This window comes from Abramis brama (assembly GCF_963993115.1).
Source record: "Abramis brama genome assembly, chromosome: 3".
In the NCBI taxonomy this organism is placed as follows: domain Eukaryota; kingdom Metazoa; phylum Chordata; class Actinopteri; order Cypriniformes; family Leuciscidae; genus Abramis; species Abramis brama.
In genome coordinates, this window is record NC_139965.1 from 5,165,123 (window position 1) to 5,184,359 (window position 19,237).

General features: G+C 40.7%; 1 protein-coding gene across 1 annotated transcript in view; it reads left to right on the forward strand.

Annotated features, from left to right (window-relative positions):
• LOC311079866 (ATP-binding cassette sub-family C member 12-like) overlaps positions 1-19,237 on the forward strand; it is a gene marked incomplete at both ends in the record, with an annotated part of 97,112 nt that overhangs the window by 51,970 nt on the left and 25,905 nt on the right. Inside the window, 6 exons of the mRNA XM_084109591.1 lie at positions 13,294-13,440; positions 13,680-13,827; positions 14,436-14,672; positions 18,483-18,656; positions 18,757-18,904; positions 18,999-19,147. Coding sequence (XP_083965717.1) covers positions 13,294-13,440; positions 13,680-13,827; positions 14,436-14,672; positions 18,483-18,656; positions 18,757-18,904; positions 18,999-19,147 — 1,003 coding nt within the window. The remainder of the gene's footprint in view (positions 1-13,293; positions 13,441-13,679; positions 13,828-14,435; positions 14,673-18,482; positions 18,657-18,756; positions 18,905-18,998; positions 19,148-19,237) is intronic.

Consider the following 19,237-nt stretch of genomic DNA (forward strand, 5'->3'; position numbering starts at 1 on the left):
CTAATCCTGTAACTAATCCTAATCAAATCATTCATTGTTATAAATTCAACTTTTTTTTGTCTTGTGGACTATATGTGTCGGATTGAAAATAATCCAAGATATTTGAAATGAACCAAGACATTTGCTTGACTGTTTTTCCACCCCCTCTTTCTACCACAAGGACCATTTGGAGTTCCCAAAGACACAGAGGGGCTGATAGGGATCAAGGCCTGTAGGCCAAGATGTTTTGGGGGTCGATGAATTGTCACACCTTTAGTACGGTGGGGGAAGTGTAATTATCTGATTGGTCAGTGTGAATCTCTCACATTTGGGTTTTAGTCACATGGGCACGGAAGGGATAAAAGAAGATTGATTGTCTCTTTTGATGCTCTGGCTCTCTTCTTCTCTGGGTCCCTTTCTTGGGGCTCTCTCCTTTACCTGCTTTTTCCTCTTACTCTCTACACTCTTGTAAGCCCACGCTCAATCGGCCCAATGGAGGCATCCGGTCAGCGGGGAAGGTCTTTTCTCGTGGCAAAGTATTTTTGATTAATTTAAATACATTTTCTCATATGTATTTTCTCGTTATTTCATCTGACTCCATAAATGAAAAGGTTTTAATGATATCTGTGCATCATTAAATGTGAGCGAATGTTTGACTATTCTTTTAAACTCTTTACTGAAAATAATGTCAGAGTCCTGTTAGAATAATCAAATGTTTACAATTTATTATGTCAGGTAAATGTATCATGCCAATTACATAATCAATTCAAAGATAATCAATACAAAACACCAAATGCTCTGGAATAAAGAGAAGAGATGCAAACCCGACATACACATATAGGAAATGTATGATGTTGAGAGTCCCGGCGGCTCTCAGCATTCACGGGCTGATCTGAGGTACAGAATCGCGCTGATCCTCTGGTTGCATTTCATCATATAGACAGAAACTTCTTTCACATGGAAACATATGCTAACAATAGACATTTGCATTGATCACCGTCCCAGACTTACTGGGGGCAGAATTTGCATTGAGTTTACACTTTTTGGGGGCAGGAGGCCATTTGCCTGGAGACCCACCCTCCATTGTGTGCCAGTTATCTCTAAACTCTTATTACCCTTATTATCTTTTGTTTTACTTCTTTAGGAATGAGACCTTTGTACCAGTTGCACTGAGACATTTCAAGTGATACCAAACATGATGATAATTATTCACATTAAACCATATAGATTCTTGGGTGAATTTTGGTGATCTCAGCATGAGGGAGGAGGGATGTGGGAAGAGGGGAAGAAATGTAGATTAGGATTGCTTAGGTGAGAGGTGCCAGTTTCACAAGAGAGAGTTCAAATGTTAATTTCCAGAAAGGTCCTTTGTCTTCTCGAGGAGTGGTCGTTCCTCAACCAGTTCTTCCAGTTTATCCAGCTTACACTGTAAGAAGTCGTTCAGTGCTATTGTCCAAACTATATTTATTCCAATAAATTATTTTATTTTTCTTTCTTTGTTTTTTTGAGTTATCAATAAGTAAAGAGTGTGAATATTTTCGTAACTTAATATTTTCTATAATAAAATTAATTTAAATTGATTTTACAAAACTCATTTTAAAAGTTTATATCAGACGTGTCAGACGTAAAAAGACACGACCCGCCCACCTGCAGCAACGGAAGAACAAGGCCGGGCAAATCCTTCACTCTCGTCTGATCCTTTAAGCACTTTGTATTCAGTTGAGAGGTTCTGCAGTCACCTTTTCATTACCATGAGACCTCGAAGTGCTTTGGGGGGAATTAGAGGAACTAAAATTCTGTAAAAGGGTTATTGTAAGATCTTTTAACATTTAAGTGGTTCCCGGAAGATCTCTTATGTTAAAGCCAGCATCTGGAGGAATCCAATGGTTCTGTGAGGCCACAATAAGATTTTTATTATCCTATTATTATTATTATTATTATTATTATTATTACATTTACATTTAATCATTTAGCAGACGCTTTTATCCAAAGCGACTTACAAATGAGTAGAGCAATAGAAGCAGTTAAACTAACAATATGACAACAATATGTTCTGACCCTTCCCAGTTTAGTCTGATGCAGTATAAGTTTATTATTATTATTTTTTTTAAACAGATATAAAGTAGAAGAGAAGAGAAAAGAAAGCATTAGTATTAATGGATCAAGTGTTTATATTTATATATAGGCTTACATTTATTTAGTATATTGTATTGATTAATTTAAATTTAAATTTTACATTTTTGACCACACACGAAATTGCAGATTGTGTGGATTCTTATGGAAATGACTGGAATTCACCAGTGAAAATTCACAGAACAACATATAATTTTACTGCACCTTAACTGGTGCCTTAATGGTGCCTCCACCTTAATGGAAAATGTTTCCTGCTTGTTGTGACATAAGGAATACTGTTTCCGGGTCGAAGCCTCTACTTCTACTTCCTCTATCTTGTTTCTAGTGAGAATACTCAACAACCATTTGTGAGCACTGTTGATTCAAGTCACACATTTAAGCTTTTCAAAAGCCACAGTGTACATTACAGTCTCCAGTCTCACGGCATCCCAGACTTCAACATTTTATGATTCAAAATAGCTGAATAACTAACCATCAGAGATTTCGGTATAGAGATAAAGGTTATGATCATAATTTTCACAATTTTTCCATGACCTCCATGAGTGTTTCCATGTATTTTGTTGAGATGTCTTTTCTTGTATAGCCTATTGTATATATTTGGTTGATTATTCATGTTGCTTATGTATTATACAATTTTTTTTGTGTGTATTCATTGATATTAATCTATTACTAGCTGTTTTTCCCAAGTGCATGGAAGTGTATGTATTAAAATGGATCTAAAATATGTAATAAACAATTCTTATTTTGTATTTGGTTCAGTTTGTTTATTATAATAGAAGATAATGGTAACCATAGTAACAACATGAAATTAATTATTTAAAATAATAATTTTTGGTTCCTGGAGTCACCCAAAGTGGTTCCACACAGTGCCTAATATAAGAGTTCCTCAGGAATCCTGTGTGGTTCCTCAGAGAACCGCCCCTTTTTAAAGGGTCCTAGAGGATCTACAGACGGTTCCGCCGGTGTGGCAAAGTGAAGAACCCCAAAAGGTTCCTCCAGGCATTAAAATTAACTCTGGGGAGCGCCACAAAATGGTATTTATTTTGAATTGTTACAAAAGTGTCTGTTGACTTAATTTTAAAACATTATGTACTGTGTGTACACAGTGAAAAACGGTACTGTGAAGGTGTTCCACTAACCTGCACTTTATTAGCTGAGGGCATGCTTTCTTTAATGCATGAATACAGATGTAATTGAGTGTGTATACTGTCCAGCTCATTGCTACTGTACAGTGATTTAATAAATGTTGGAAATTGACATAATAGCAACTCATTATTTGAAGCTGTTTACACTTCCAAAACAAAGAAAGGGCAAATTGGTCAAAATTAATAAGTCAGAGGACATTAACTAGTATTTTTTCATTTAAATGTTACCTATTTTAATTAAGTCTAATGTGTATAATATTTTTATGATATTTTTGACATTGTACTTAATTTATTGGCTTTTTCTGAAAATGCTACTTAATCTTTTCGCATACATTGAAATACTCTCTCTCTCTCTCTCTCTCTCTCTCTCTCTACACTCTCTCTCTCTCTCTCTACACACTCTCTCTCTCTCTCTCTTTCTCTCTCTCTCTCTCTCTCTCTCTCTCTCTCTCTCTACTCTCTCTCTCTCTCTCTCTCAGGTAACATTTTACATATATGCTGGGTAAGATTAATGGTATAAGTTATCATCTCATACATCTATTTTGTAACTATTTTAAGTGTAACCATAAACATATTTTGTCATTAAACCTTTTCAGTTACAAATAATGTGCTAAATAGTTTTGATTTGGTATTGACTTTGAAGTGCTACATATTGCAATACAATATTGTCACTCTCTATAGCAACACTCTCCCACATATTAAAGGGATACTCCACTTTTTTTGGAAATAGGCTCATTTTACAACTCCCCAGAGTTAAACAGTTGAGTTTTACCGTTTTCGAATCCATTCAGCCGATCTCTGGGTCTGGCGGTACCACTTTTAGCATAGCTTAGCATAGATCATTGAATCGGACAAGACCATTAGCATCTCTCTCAAAAAAATGACCAAAGAGTTTCGATATTTTTCCTATTTAAAACTTGACTCTTCTGTAGTTACATCGTGTACTAAGACCCACGAAAAATGAAAAGTTGCAATTTTCTAGGCTGATATGGCTAGGAACTATACTCTCATTCCTGTGTAATAATCAAGAAACTTTGCTGCCATACCATGAGTCCAGCAGGCGTAATGATAAGACGCAGTGCCTGAAAATAGTCCCCAGCTCGGTAACTTTCAACGTGACCGGGACTAAGTTTGTCTAACCTATTATACCTATTTTCAGGCGCTGCGTCATATTACCATTACCTTATATTAAACATTGTGCATTATTAATATTAAACATGAACCTGTATATAGTAGTTCTTATAGTCTTTTGTGAGGTATGAAAAATAGTAGTTATTGATTAGCTAATAGTGAACTACCACATTCAACTGTGCACTATTACTTATTAATTCGTTAATCAGAGTTTCTTGTTAGTTAATAGTAGTTACTAGAGTGTTAATAATGCATTACTCATTTGTTCCTGTGTAGTTATTAATTTATGAAGGAATGGTATTCTAAAGTGTTACCAAATTTTGAATACTTTAAAGAACAGACTTAAGTTCGGCCTCTTTTTAAAGAGAACACTTAACTGATTATTAGTACATACAGTGAGGAAAATAAGTATTTGAACACCCTGCTATTTTGCAAGTTCTCCCATTTAGAAATCATGGAGGGGTCTGAAATTGTCATCGTAGGTGCATGTCCACTGTGAGAGACATAATCTAAAAAAAATAATCTAGAAATCACAATGTATGATTTTTTAACTGTTTATTTGTATGATACAGCTGCAAATAAGTATTTGAACACCTGAGAAAATCAATGTTAATATTTGGTACAGTAGCCTTTGTTTGCAATTACAGAGGTCAAACGTTTCCTGTAGTTTTTCACCAGGTTTGCACACACTGCAGGAGGGATTTTGGCTCACTCCTCCACACAGATCTTCTCTAGATCAGTCAGGTTTCTGGGCTGTCGCTGAGAAACACGGAGTTTGAGCTCCCTCCAAAGATTCTCTATTGGGTTTAGGTCTGGAGACTGGCTAGGCCACGCCAGAACCTTGATATGCTTCTTACAGAGCCACTCCTTGGTTATCCTGGCTGTGTGCTTCGGGTCATTGTCATGTTGGAAGACCCAGCCTCGACCCATCTTCAATGCTCTAACTGAGGGAAGGAGGTTGTTCCTGCACATGGCCCCGGTCATCCTCTCCTTAATACAGTGCAGTCGCCCTGTCCCATGTGCAGAAAAACACCCCCAAAGCATGATGCTACCACCCCCATGCTTCACAGTAGGGATGGTGTTCTTGGGATGGTACTCATCATTCTTCTTCCTCCAAACACGTTTAGTGGAATTATGACCAAAAAGTTCTATTTTGGTCTCATCTGACCACATGACTTTCTCCCATGACTCCTCTGGATCATCCAAATGGTCATTGGCAAACTTAAGACGGGCCTTGACATGTGCTGGTTTAAGCAGGGGAACCTTCCGTGCCATGCATGATTTCAAACCATGACGTCTTAGTGTATTACCAACAGTAACCTTGGAAACAGTGGTCCCAGCTCTTTTCAGGTCATTGACCAGCTCCTCCCATGTAGTTCTGGGCTGATTTCTCACCTTTCTTAGGATCATTGAGACCCCACGAGGTGAGATCTTGCATGGAGCCCCAGTCCGAGGGAGATTGACAGTCATGTTTAGCTTCTTCCATTTTCTAATGATTGCTCCAACAGTGGACCTTTTTTCACCAAGCTGCTTGGCAATTTCCCCGTAGCCCTTTCCAGCCTTGTGGAGGTGTACAATTTTGTCTCTAGTGTCTTTGGACAGCTCTTTGGTCTTGGCCATGTTAGTAGTTGGATTCTTACTGATTGTATGGGGTGGACAGGTGTCTTTATGCAGCTAACGACCTCAAACAGGTGCATCTAATTTAGGATAATAAATGGAGTGGAGGTGGACATTTTAAAGGCAGACTAACAGGTCTTTGAGGGTCAGAATTCTAGCTGATAGACAGGTGTTCCAATACTTATTTGCAGCTGTATCATACAAATAAATAGTTACAAAATCATATATTGTGATTTCTGGATTTTTTTTTTAGATTATGTCTCTCACAGTGGACATGCACCTACGATGACAATTTCAGACCCCTCCATGATTTCCAAGTGGGAGAACTTGCAAAATAGCAGGGTGTTCAAATACTTATTTTCCTCACTGTATGTCCCACTATACAGAGTGTTGAAGTAACTTTAAATCAGACGCGGCGTTTCCATTACAGATTTGCGCAAAAGTTTTGTGATTTTTTGTAAATGTCGAGAAAAAACTATTGCGAAATGACGGCGTTTCCATTAACCAATGTTATACGACTAAAACTTAATTTTTTCCTCTCGCGATAATTAAGTAATTCCAAAAATCATGGCAACGGACGTTGGTAGGTTTATGTCTGCCACTGCACTGGCCATTATTATTAATTGAAGGAGACGTGTGTGTTTTCCAAGCATTAATGGTAAGGAAAGACCCTTTATACTTTTTTGAGGTTTAGAATCCATTATTCCTGTAATTCTTTTGTCTTTTATGAATTTAATAAAGAACTCTGTCTCGTATTCTGTCCAAACACACTGCGTCATCTAGGGGAGAGCGGGACACAAAGTAATGCTTTTTGACTTTCTCAGTTTGTGTAAATCTACTTATGGTTCAGAGTATTTATTTTTTTCCACATTAATTTCCCACATGTCTAGTACAATTATGTGTTTTTCTTTTATTAATACAGTATATACTTTTTTCTTGATATACCCCGAAAGAATGGAAGTGAAATGTGACAACATGCCCCATAGGTGGGGTACATTGTAACATGTCGTGGGGCACATTGTAACATGACCATATGACAGCTTAAAATGTTATCTGATCTAATTAAAAAAATATACAAAACAAACTAAAATATTTTCTAAATATAATACAATTAAAAAACTTTTTCATATAAAATAATGGCAATTTTTAATAATTAAATATAAACTCATTTTTGAGCTTTGACTACGAACACATGAAAACGTTTCGGTTACTAAACGTAACCTCTGTTCTCTCTAGAAGAGGGAACGAGTATTGCGTAAGTAGCTTACACTGCGGGAAAGTCTTCTTTCTCGAGATACTGAAGCCAAAAATTTGCAACGCAGTGCGGAGTGCGGCAGCCTGCAGACCTAGGGCAGGCTTACTAGCATGCCCATTGGCTGCCCTGCGGCAACTGCAGCAGCCTACCGCTGAGCCCTTGGCGTGACGTCACGACCAATGAGCGCGCTTGGCGCGCTTAATGCGTCACAGCCCGCCAAAAGGGGTGTGGCTTAGCGTATATAAGCAGGGCTCAGAGGCTGCTTCACTGGTTTCTGTCGCATGAAGCGAATGAGCTCGTGGCGTGAGCACGGCGGGTTACGCAATACTCGTTCCCTCTTCTAGAGAGAACAGAGGTTACGTTTAGTAACCGAAAAGTTCTCTTACGAGTTCTCTCGTATTGCGTAAGTAGCTTACGCTGCGGGAACTCCCTTGTCAACGCTGTGCGCGCCCAGCATCCACTGAATGAGTCCCAGGGAGAGCCCGGGGAACGTGATAGCAGAGAGCCGGGCGGCCAACAGAGGGCTAGCGCAGTACACAAGCACATACTAGGGAGCACGGAGCGGCACAGCCGGTCCGAACTGACAATTCCCTGCACAGTGCAGCTCAACCAGTAGAGCTAAATCGACCAACGTAGCCCGCGCACAGATAGTGGGCTGGCTTATGCGAGACTTAGACTGATAACACTTTCGCCTGCAAGGCGGGAACTTCCAGGTTGTACAACCTAACAAATGTAGAGGGGGAGGCCCAGCCTGCCGCCGTACAAATGTCATGAATGGAAATCCCGCTGGACCACGCCCACGATGAGGCCATGCCTCTGGTGGAGTGAGCTCGAATGCCCAGTGGGCACTGCAGGTCTTTAGACGCATAAGCAGCAGCAATAGCGTCCACTATCCATCTGGACAGGCTGTGTTTCGAGGCGGCGAGACCCTTGGTGCGCCCACCAAATGAAACAAAAAGCTGCTCCGAGCGCCTGAAAGCGGCGGAGCGTGAAATGTAGTTTCTCAGCGCCCTGACCGGGCAGAGGAGATTACTATCGGCCTCGCTGCCGGGAGTTGGCAGGGCTGAGAGGGAAATGACCTGCGCTCTGAAGGGAGTGCCCAATATTTTGGGAACGTAACCATGCCTCGGTCTGAGAATAACTTTAGAGTCATTAGGTCCGAACTCGAGGCACGCGGCGTTAATAGATAACGCGTGAAGGTCTCCCACTCGTTTGACTGAAGACAGCGCTATCAGAAAAACGGTTTTGAGCGTGAGGTATTTCATATCCACAGTTTCCAAGGGTTCAAAGGGATGCGCTTTCAGGGCCTCCAAGACCAGTGAAAGATCCCACATAGGAACCGAGGGGGGTCGCGGGGGGTTCATCCTCCTGGCTCCCCTAAGGAAGCGGATGACGAACTCGTTCCTTCCTAATGTGCGGCCCAGCTCTGAGACAGAGAACGCTGAAATGGCCGCAACATAGACTTTGAGCGTGGAGGGGGACCTGTCCGCGTCCAGCAGCTCTTGAAGGAAACACAATACTTGCGATACCCCACATGTCTGTGGATCGAGCCCCTTGGCAGTGCACCATTTGTTAAACACAGACCATTTTGACGTGTAGAGCCGCCTCGTAGAGGGGGCTCTGGATTGTATGATCGTGTTCATGACCCCTTTTGGCAGATCAACGTGTAATCGTTGAGGCTCCATGCATGCAGAGACCAGCGCTCTGGATGGGGATGCCAGATCGAGCCGCGGGCTTGAGAGAGAAGGTCTCTCCTCACCGGTATCGGCCAGGGGACTGAGTCTGCCAGCTGTATCAGTTCCGGGAACCAAGCTTGGTTCTCCCAGTATGGGGCTATGAGGAGCACTGTGTGGCGCGCTTCCCTGACTCTCCTGATGACCTGAGGCAGCAGAGAGACCGGGGGAAAAGCATATAGCGGGCCGCTGGGCCAGGTCTGGGCCAGCGCGTCCTCGTTCTTCGAGAAGAACTCTGGGCAGTGAGCGTTGTCTTTTGACGCAAAAAGGTCGAATTTCGCTTTGCCGAAACGGCGCCACAGTGACTGGACTGTTTGGGGGTGTAGAGACCACTCCCCAGGGGGAATGTTGTCCCTGGACAGTCTGTCGGGACCCTCGTTCAGGTGGCCAGGCACATGCGCGGCTCTCAGCGAGCGCAGAGAGTGCTGAGCCCACACGAGGAGGCATTCCGCCAGGGTGCAGAGCGTCTTTGATCTGACACCGCCCTGGCGATTCACATAGGCCACTACCGATGTATTGTCCGTGCGGACTAGAACATGGTGACCGTGGAGGAATGGGAGGAAGTGTTTGAGCGCTTTCTCGACCGCGAGCATCTCTAGACAGTTTATGTGTAGGAGATTCTCCTGGTCTGACCAGCGGCCATAGACCGGTCTGCCTTCGAAGAGCGCTCCCCAACCTAGGTTGGAAGCATCTGTCGAGACAACTTTCCGGTGTGAGATCACCCCCATAGTCACTCCTGTGTGATACCATTCGGCTGCCAGCCAGGGCTGCAGGGCTGAAATGCAGCCCTGATTCACTCTGACTCGCGAGCCGCCGGCCGCCCAGGCTCGGTGGGGCACGCGCGCTTTCAGCCAGCGTTGAAGCAGGTGCATGCGCAGTAAGCCCAGCTGGAGCACTGCCGCAGCTGAGGCCATATGCCCCAGGATACGCTGGAATGCCCTCAGCGGAACCCGGCTGCCTATTTGGAAGGATGCGGCGCGCGCGCTGCTCCGACAATCTGGCCGTCATAGCCACCGAGTCCAGTTCTATTCCAAGAAAGGAAATTGACTGACGGGGCGATAGCGAGCTCTTGGTCCAGTTGACCGAGAGACCCAGACCTTCCAGATGGCTGAGAAGCGCTGTTCTGTGAGACACAAGTTCCGTCTCTGACTGCGCTAGAATAAGCCAATCGTCCAGATAGTTCAGTATTCGCATTCCCTGTCTTCTCAGGGGAGCGAGAGCCGTGTCCATGCATTTCGTAAATGTACGGGGTGCTAAAGACAGGCCGAACGGCAGGACTGTGTATTGATATGCTCGACCGTCGAAGGCGAATCTCAAGAATGGCCTGTGACGGGGAGTTATCTGGATCTGAAAGTACGCGTCCTTTAGATCGAGAGAGATAAACCAGTCTCCTGGGCGAATCTGCGCGAGGATTTGTCTGGTTGTAATCATTTTGAACGGCCGTCTCATAAGGGCTTTGTTCAGATGTCTCAGATCTAAAATAGGTCTTAACGCTCCGTCCTCCTTGGGTACGAGGAAGTAACGGCTGTAAAAGCCCGACTCGCTCAGAGAAGGATGAACCTGTTCTATAGCCCCTTTGCGCAGCAGCTTCGCTATTTCTGCTTGAAGCAGGTGCGCTGCTTCTAAACTCACTTTCGTATCCGTCTACGCTAGAAAGCGCGGGGGGCGACGAGCGAATAGCCGTGTTTTATAGTATTCAGCACCCATTCTGACGCGCCCTGAATAGCTTCCCATGCTTTTGCACGCATAGCTAGGGGTCGAATGGTCTCTGGGTTCAGATCGCCGCGCTGCGCGGGATGGGGAACCTGTATCAGAGAGGATGGGGCGGCGCGCTCGAACACGGGGGCTGGTAAACAGTGCTGGCCGGCTGTACAGCGTTCGGTAGCTCGGTAGAAAGTGATCAAGCCTCATTAGAGAGGAAAAATGCCAAAAAAAATTATTCCATCACAGGAAAAATCAGTATTCAAAAAGGACATAATTGGGCTTGAGCCTCTCAAACTAGCAGAGAACAAAACTCAACACCACCGTTCACAGAGTACAATAAGTAACCATTCTCACTAGACAAAACATACACTGAATTTGTAGGAGGTGTAATAAGTACAATAAGTAACCATTCTCACCAGCACCATGAAAACAAAAAAAGGGGAAACAAAACCATACAAATTTTCACAACAATAACAACACAAACCCTGGAATGAACACACTACATTTAACTAAATTTAGAGCCATGGATAAGTTTTAGTTAATGCAAAATAATTGTATCACATTGATCAAGACATCCCGTTTCCCTATGTCCCCTCTAAGACATCAAAGTTTGGTACAGTCTCATTTCCTTAAGAATTCCCATAAACAGATCAACTTCCTGTTTTAATCTCATTGTCACTCGGCTGGTCCACTCCCACAACACACCAGGTACTAAACATTTCAAGTCATCTTAATTACAAAATGAACTTTAACAGTTTGAGCTATGTTTTAATAAATCACATTTTAGCCAAAGAGGAATTTTAACTGGTTTTAATGTTTTAACCTTAAGGCAAATAACTAAGCCTGTGCACTGACTCAGTAAAATGACAAATAAAGATCTTAAACCAAACCAATATAGTTATGTCCTTTTATTTATTGATCTATTTTATATAAGAATTGTGTGGCTTAAATCATGGCCATCTCACACTGTCACAACATTTGTTCTGGTATGAGATATTTTATGACTCATTTTCTATTATCTCACAGTTCCTTTTATTTTATGATATTTATCTCTTTGTTTTTCCATATCTATATTATTGTGCAGAAACAAAGAAGAGACCGTGCTATGGGGGCACCAGCATCATCTTCAGTCATGCGTGCCTTTCCTGAAGATCCTCCAGTTCTAGATTGCAGGGAACCAGAACCTCCCCCTAAGAAGCACATGTACCAGCAAAGCTTGAAAGCCCTCATTCTGTTCCTTTTTGGCTCACAGTAAGACAGATTCTCAACATATTTGTAAGACTTGAATTTCCTGCTAAGACAAAAGCTGAGATAAAACTCACCCTGCAATAAAGCAACAAAATGTACCCTGGACAGGAGATCACAAGGTAAGAGCACAGGACATTGTCTTGTCCAAACTTTTCTCCTTCCTTATCTCTGCATCCCCCTCTCCCTCCTCCTTCCTTTCCACCTGAGTCAAGTCACCAAAAGTTCACTGAGATTGTCTATATCACATATGGTGTATCTTGTGAATCTATTGTTTTTTCCTTTTCATGTTTGGTATCATTTTAAATGTCTCAGTGTGATTGGTAAAATGGTCTTAATTTCATTGCAGTCATTGGTATTATGAGAAAGACTGAAAACCTAGGAGAATCTTGTTCTCTGGGTGATATCTCCCCCTCCCCCGAAACCAGGTGTTACCCCCTGGGGAACATGAATTGACCCAAAACAAACTCTAAAAAACAAAAACAAATTTGTATAACCCTTTTGTTCTGGTCTGGGTATATAAGGGGAAGTGGCAGAGCAGTCTTGGGGAACCTGTAACCAGGAAAACCCCATGCAGTGCTGTGTCCGTGTCTTCCACACTCACACACCACTGTGTGTCTCTGTCAGGAATGCATTTCTTACTCTTGGAGTAATATTTGAGCGACTGATGTCATGTATTTATTATTTCTGAATTGGCTTTTAATCATTTACTTGTGTAATTGGCATGACACATTTTTACCTGACAAATAAATGTTACATCTTGATATTCTGAAGTTTTCTGAACTCATTATTTTAGTAGATTATGAGGAGGCTGGTGCCACCGCAGCTCTGTGTCCAGGATAGGTCAAACTAAAGGCGCATATGAACAGAGCATTAGGCACGAATGAATAATTGAAAATATGGGATACTCAGAATAATCAAAGATCTAAATTACTTCATAATCAATATTTATGAATATTTTCTAATAAGAAACACAATCTAAATTTGATTATCATTTGAAATTGGAGTCAGATTAAATGCAGAGCTAAAGAAATATTGAAACTAAATTCCAATAAATTAAGTGAACTTCACTGGAGCGCTGAAAAGACACACACGCATTATACCTTCGCCCACACTGTTGGGCCAATGGGTGGTCTTTACATATTATAAGCATATATTTTTGATTTCAGTAATGAAAGTGATCTGTCCATTTCATCAAGAGATCTGAGAAAAAACAAAAGATCCTTTTTCATGATTGCTAATGCTCAGTTTTTTTCTGTTTTTCTCAACAAGTCTGTTATTCATGTCTGAATATATATGTCTGATAAATTCATAATGTAATGTCAAATGTACATTTTCTAACTTTGCACAGCTCACACCCAGTTGATGACGCTGGTTTCTTCTCCTTCACAACATTTGCATGGATGACACCCATGATGTGGAGGCTCTTTAGGAATCGGTTAAATGAGGACTTCCCCTTGCTCTCGCCTCATGATGGAGCCCACATCAATGGAGAGAGGTATTCTTCATAATCTTTCATTTAAATCTTAGCTTAGTTCAGGAAGTCTTGACAGAATGAGTTGCTGCAGTGTAGCACTTGGCGAAACAAAAAACACTGGTCACACGTTAACTCGTTGTCTGAGGTCTAAGGATGTTCTTCTGAATCCAGGATGAGTCTTGGAGAATGTACAGTATTTGTGGGCTAAAAACAACTATCTTCAAAAAATGAAAAGATGTTGTGATTTCTGTTGTGTTCAGGTTCCAGAGACTGTGGGATGAAGAAGTTGCCCGTGTGGGCCTGGAGAAGGCATCTCTTCCTGCTGTGGTCATTCGTTTTCAGAAGACAAGATTAATAGTGTCATTCTTGGCTTCAATCCTATTTACTTTTGCTGTATTTATTGGGCCGGTATGTAAAATTTGTATCATTCAGTTGAATAATCAATAAAACATATTGTTTTATTTTCCTTAAAGGGTTAGTTCACCCAAAAATGAAAATTATTCCATAATTTACTCACCCTCAAGCCATCCTGGGTGTATGTGTCTCTTTTTCTTTCAGCCAAACACAATCAAAGTTATATTCAAAAAATATCATGGCTCTTCCAAGCTTTATAATGGGAGTGAATGGTAACTAAGCCCCAAAAAGCGCATCCACCCATCATAAAAGTAATCCATACGGCTCCAGGTTAATAACTGATATGAATGAAAAATTTGGGTGAACTAATGCTTTAAAGTGCTTTCTAGTTTATAAAGTCAATCCCCTTTTGAGGGACCCACTTGTAAAAATGTAGTAGCATCTGTATATTTTCATGTATAAATAACCATGAGAAAAATATGAAGCATGATATTATAAAGGCATGCTATTTCCTTAATTAAATCATTTATATTGTCAAGGAGAATAAAGTAGAATACAATAGTTCCAATTAAATTTGAACTTGCATTCAGTGCTGTTTTTGTTCCTGCCTCACATCATGGGTCTGTTTTGAATGTTATTTTTACATTTGGTCTGTCTTCTAGTCAGTTCTAGTGTATGAAATCCTGAACTACGTGGAACAGCCTGAGACACACACACTGTTGCACGGCGTTGGCGTTTGCGTGGCTCTGTTCGCGTCTGAATTCAGCAAGGCATTTTTTGTGTCACTCATGTGGGCTGTGAATTTGCGTACCGCTGTGAGAGTGAAGGGAGCATTCAACATGCTTGCTTTCAAGAAGATCATCTCTCTCAGGAATCTCACCAGCATCAGTGTAGGAGAGGTAAACCAATGAACACTGCCACTTTACTGTCTGCTGAATCTTTTTATTGGTACTCTAAATAATTTGTATTTATTTACTCTAGTACTCCAAACACTTTTTAATTACCTAAATTATATATATATATATATATATATATATCAGGGTTTCCGTGTTCCGGTAATTGCCGGACATTGGCCGGAAAAAAAAATGAAATGTCCGACAAAATTAAATCTCTCTGGTCAAATTGTCAGATTAAAATTGCCTAATAATTCCGCCCCCATAACACAATCTGAATTTGAGAATAAGCCTAAAATGTATAAAGCAAAAATACACCGACCTTTGGCTATGTTATGAAGGAACAGGCTCTACCGTTTGAAAGTTATTAAACATTATTACATGGTTGAATTCCAATGTGGAACACTACGAAGCACTAGCGGCGCCAGGATTTTGATTGTAGGTGGGCCTCCAGAAAACTGGATGGGCCAGTTAAAATAAGCCAAAAAATAATAAAAACGGGTTCCCCTTCATCTCCGTTTCAGTGCTTTTCTGGGCACTGAGGACAGCGACTCAGTAGCCTACCTGAATTTAATGAGTAATTAGAATAGGTTAAAACAGGATTTTTTTTTTGCTTTTTTAATACAATTACAATTATATTTAATTTATTGTTTAGTAAAATTATAGGCCTATTATTTTTAGTTTATTAACAGCAACAACAGCTGTAAAGATGAAGTTGACGATCGCCATCTCCGTAGTGAATGCGCCTATAGAGAGAAATGCACATCATGGATTACATAATCAGAGAGTAGCCTATTTATTTTAATTTTAAATTGTTAAAAAGACATTTCAAGCTTTCTTAAGATATACTTCATGTCTGTGAGGCCTACGCTGAGTTTCGTTAAATTAGGATGAGATGCGCTCCAGTTCACGAGCAATTCAGTGACTGCGCGGGCGCCTCCTTGATCCGCCTGCTATATTTATTAAATCCAGGCAATTGGTTGATAAAAAAAATTATTAAAATTAAGATACAATTTATACAAAACGAAATTAACTTCAAAAAGTCTTTCTACAAAACAAAACTTAATTAAGTGGTCAAAATCATGTCTGACCCGCTCCATGTCTCTCGATTTTGCGCATCCTATCTTACTCGTGTGGTTTACTTTTTTTATAATCAACATAAATTAATAAATAACATTATAATATTTTAACAAATATTAAACTAAATGAGCTTATTTAATGGCTACAACACGTATAGTAGACCTAGACTCTCTATTTGTACAAATTGCTGCACATTAATTTTATTCTGAATTTTGCACACATAAGTTGAAAGGCATTTGTTTGTGCATGCATAGCAAAACATATCTGCAACATTTATCAAGTTCACTGATAATTATGCGTGCATTTATTAATTATTATCTTAATGAATAATGAAACAAGGACGAAGCATATAAACTGCGTTGTTTGTTTAGAATGGAATGGATCACAAATAGATCCGAATGAAGAAACATACAAAACCATAGTAGAAAATGGGTCTCGAGTGTTCCTGCAGAGAGGGGGTTCTCACTGCAGAATCGGATCAAGACGAAGCAGGGAAGTCGCCTTGCGGAGAACAAGGTTACGCGGCTTATGCGCATTGCAAGTTGTGGAGAGACACTGGGAAGTTCGCTTGAGTAAAAACAATAGGCTTCAGATAGTTTATGTGGGGAAGGGGGATTGGTTTGTTAAACTATAATGTGAAACCATAGTAAATACAATTGACGTTGATTGACGCCAGAGGTGGGCACAAATACATCAAAAACTATTTTGTTACAAACTACAAATACTGGCTCATGAAATGTAACAAAATAAAATACAAAATACTGATGTGAAAAATGTATTTAAATAAAATTCAAGTAATTAGTATTTTGAAAATACAAAAATACTCCCACAATAATCTTAAAGGGTTAGTTCACCCAAAAATGAAAATTCTGTCAGTAATTACTCACCCTCATGTTGTTCCAACCCCGTAAGACCTTCGTTCATCTTCAGAACACAAATTAAGATATTTTTGATTAAATCTGAGAGCTGGATCACTCCTCCATAGGCATAAGGCATTATAACTTGCTGGCCCAGAAAATGTATTAAAGCTGCATTATCGCTTTTTGCTCGCGGGTTTCTCTATAGAGCTCCCCCTACAGCTTCGGAATAGATATTTGACAACACTGTCGTCAAAATTCGTTGGCTCGTCCCATCTTCTCCCGCTGGTCATGTGCATTTGTGTTCAAAGAACCCGGCGAACGCACAGAGCCATGTCCACTGAGGTATGTATAATACACAGAAGGCTAGCATATAAATGTTTAGATAGTATATGTGTGCAGTGCCGTAAAGCAGTTTGTTACATCGCGAGACCTGATATCACGCGATACTTCCTGATGCTGCGGCGGCGGCCCAAAGTTGCAAGGGTGGTTTTTCATCTCACAGGCGCTCGAGGCGTGCGAGAAGACCACCATTCAACCCGAAAACAGTCATATAACCATTCCAATGACTCCGAAGCTGTTCAGTTAAGATAAAAAAAGTTACTTAGTTCACCTTTAAAGACATCGTTAATATAGTCCAAGTGACTACAGTGGCTCAAATCTTAAGTTTATAAAGCGACGAGAATACTTTTTGTGTGCAAAAAAAAACGACTTTATTCCACTATTCATTTCCTTCTCTCTGGGCCTCGAGTTAGTTCACGTAGTGTTTTAGCGCAGCGCGTCTGTGTTGTACGTCACACGCATCACACACATGACCAGCGTTGGCCAATAGTGAGCCTACGTGTGACGTGCAACACAGACGCGCTGCGCAGTTATACTACGTGAAAAAACTCGAGGCCCAGAGAGAAGGAAATGAAAAGTGGAATAAAGTAGTTATTTTTGTTGTTTTTTTGCGCACAAAAAGTATTCTCGTCGCTTTATAAACTTAAGATTGAGCCACTGTAGTCACTTGGACTATATTAACGATGTCTTTAATACATTTTTTGGGCCAGCAAGTTATAATGTCTTAGAAGCCTATGGAGGAGTGATCCAGCTCTCAGATTTAATAAAAAATATCTTAATTTGTGTTCCGAAGATGAACGAAGGTCTTACGGGGTTGGAACAACATGAGGGTGAGTAATTACTGACAGAATTTTCATTTTTGGGTGAACTAACCCTTTAATGCCGTTTTTAAGAGGAGCAGCGCCACTTCTTCTCCTGTGTTCAAAACTCATTCACTTCTTGGAGGGAGCCCGGTCTACAGGGTGTCACGTGATTTTCGTGCATCTAACCTGGACATTGCCATTGCCAACATCAGACCGAAAATATGGCAAAATCATTTACTATGGTGATAAGCATATGGTGATTTTTCTTAAGTATTTAAGTATTTGAAATACTCTAAATACACTCCCTAAAAATATTTTGTTACAAACTACATTTAATTTTTTCCACACCTGCAAAATACAAATTACAAAATACACTAAAGTAATTAAATACGTATTTAAAATACATTTAATTGAAATACTGCCCATGTCTGATTGACGCCAATCAGACGTTCATGTTTTTTTCCGTCTATTTGAAAGTTAGGCTAATAAACATGTTGCATTCTATACGGCCTGATTATGTCATTTTTTAAGTTACATAGCCTGCCTCCAGTTTTCCTCAACTTGACTAATTAAGAGGCGATATTTGACCGGCATATCATCAAAATGTCCGGAAAACAAAACCTCTGCCGGTCACTTTGACCGGCACCATTTTTTTCTAGCGGAAACTCTGATATATAATACAAATAGTGTTTGTCATAAACTGTTGTGTGCATTATCTCTGTGTTTTGTTTCAGACTATAAACGTGTTGACGAGTGATGGTCATCGGATGTTTGAGGCGGTCCTGTTTGGAACGTTTCTACTGTTTGTTCCTTTTCTGCTGATCATATGTGTCATATATGCCTGCTTTATTCTGGGATACACGGCACTAATTGGAATTTTGGTCTACCTGGTGTTCCTCCCAATACAGGTGTGATGGTCTTTTCTGTTTTGTGTAACACATCTTCGAGATCTACCCGTCTCGGTAATATTTAGTATTTTCCCTGTCTGTTTGTATGTGCGCGCTATAGTTATCAATTGCCAGGCTGATTGGTGTGTTCAGAAGGCGGACTGTATCTGTGACAGACAGACGTGTTCGCACAATGAATGAGGTTCTGACCTGCATCAAGCTCATTAAGATGTATGCGTGGGAGGAGTCTTTTGAGAAAACAATCACAGGTTGTCCGTCCGTCCGTATTTTACTCATGACTCTGTGAAATGCTGCGTTTTCTCTTACCCATTCTTTCCTTGTTTTTGTTTTTTTCGGCTATAGATATTAGGAAAAATGAGAAGTTGCTATTACAAAAGGCTGGTTATGTTCAGAGTTTAAACAGAGTCTTAACAACGATAGCCCCCACACTGGCAACCGTCCTCACCTTCATTGTCCACATTGCACTGAATCTGCCTCTTCAACCTTCTACTGTGAGTGCAAAAAAAGGCTTATAATTTGCTTTAAAATGGATAAGTTTACACTACCGTTCAAAAGTTAGGGATCAAAAAGAAATTAACTTT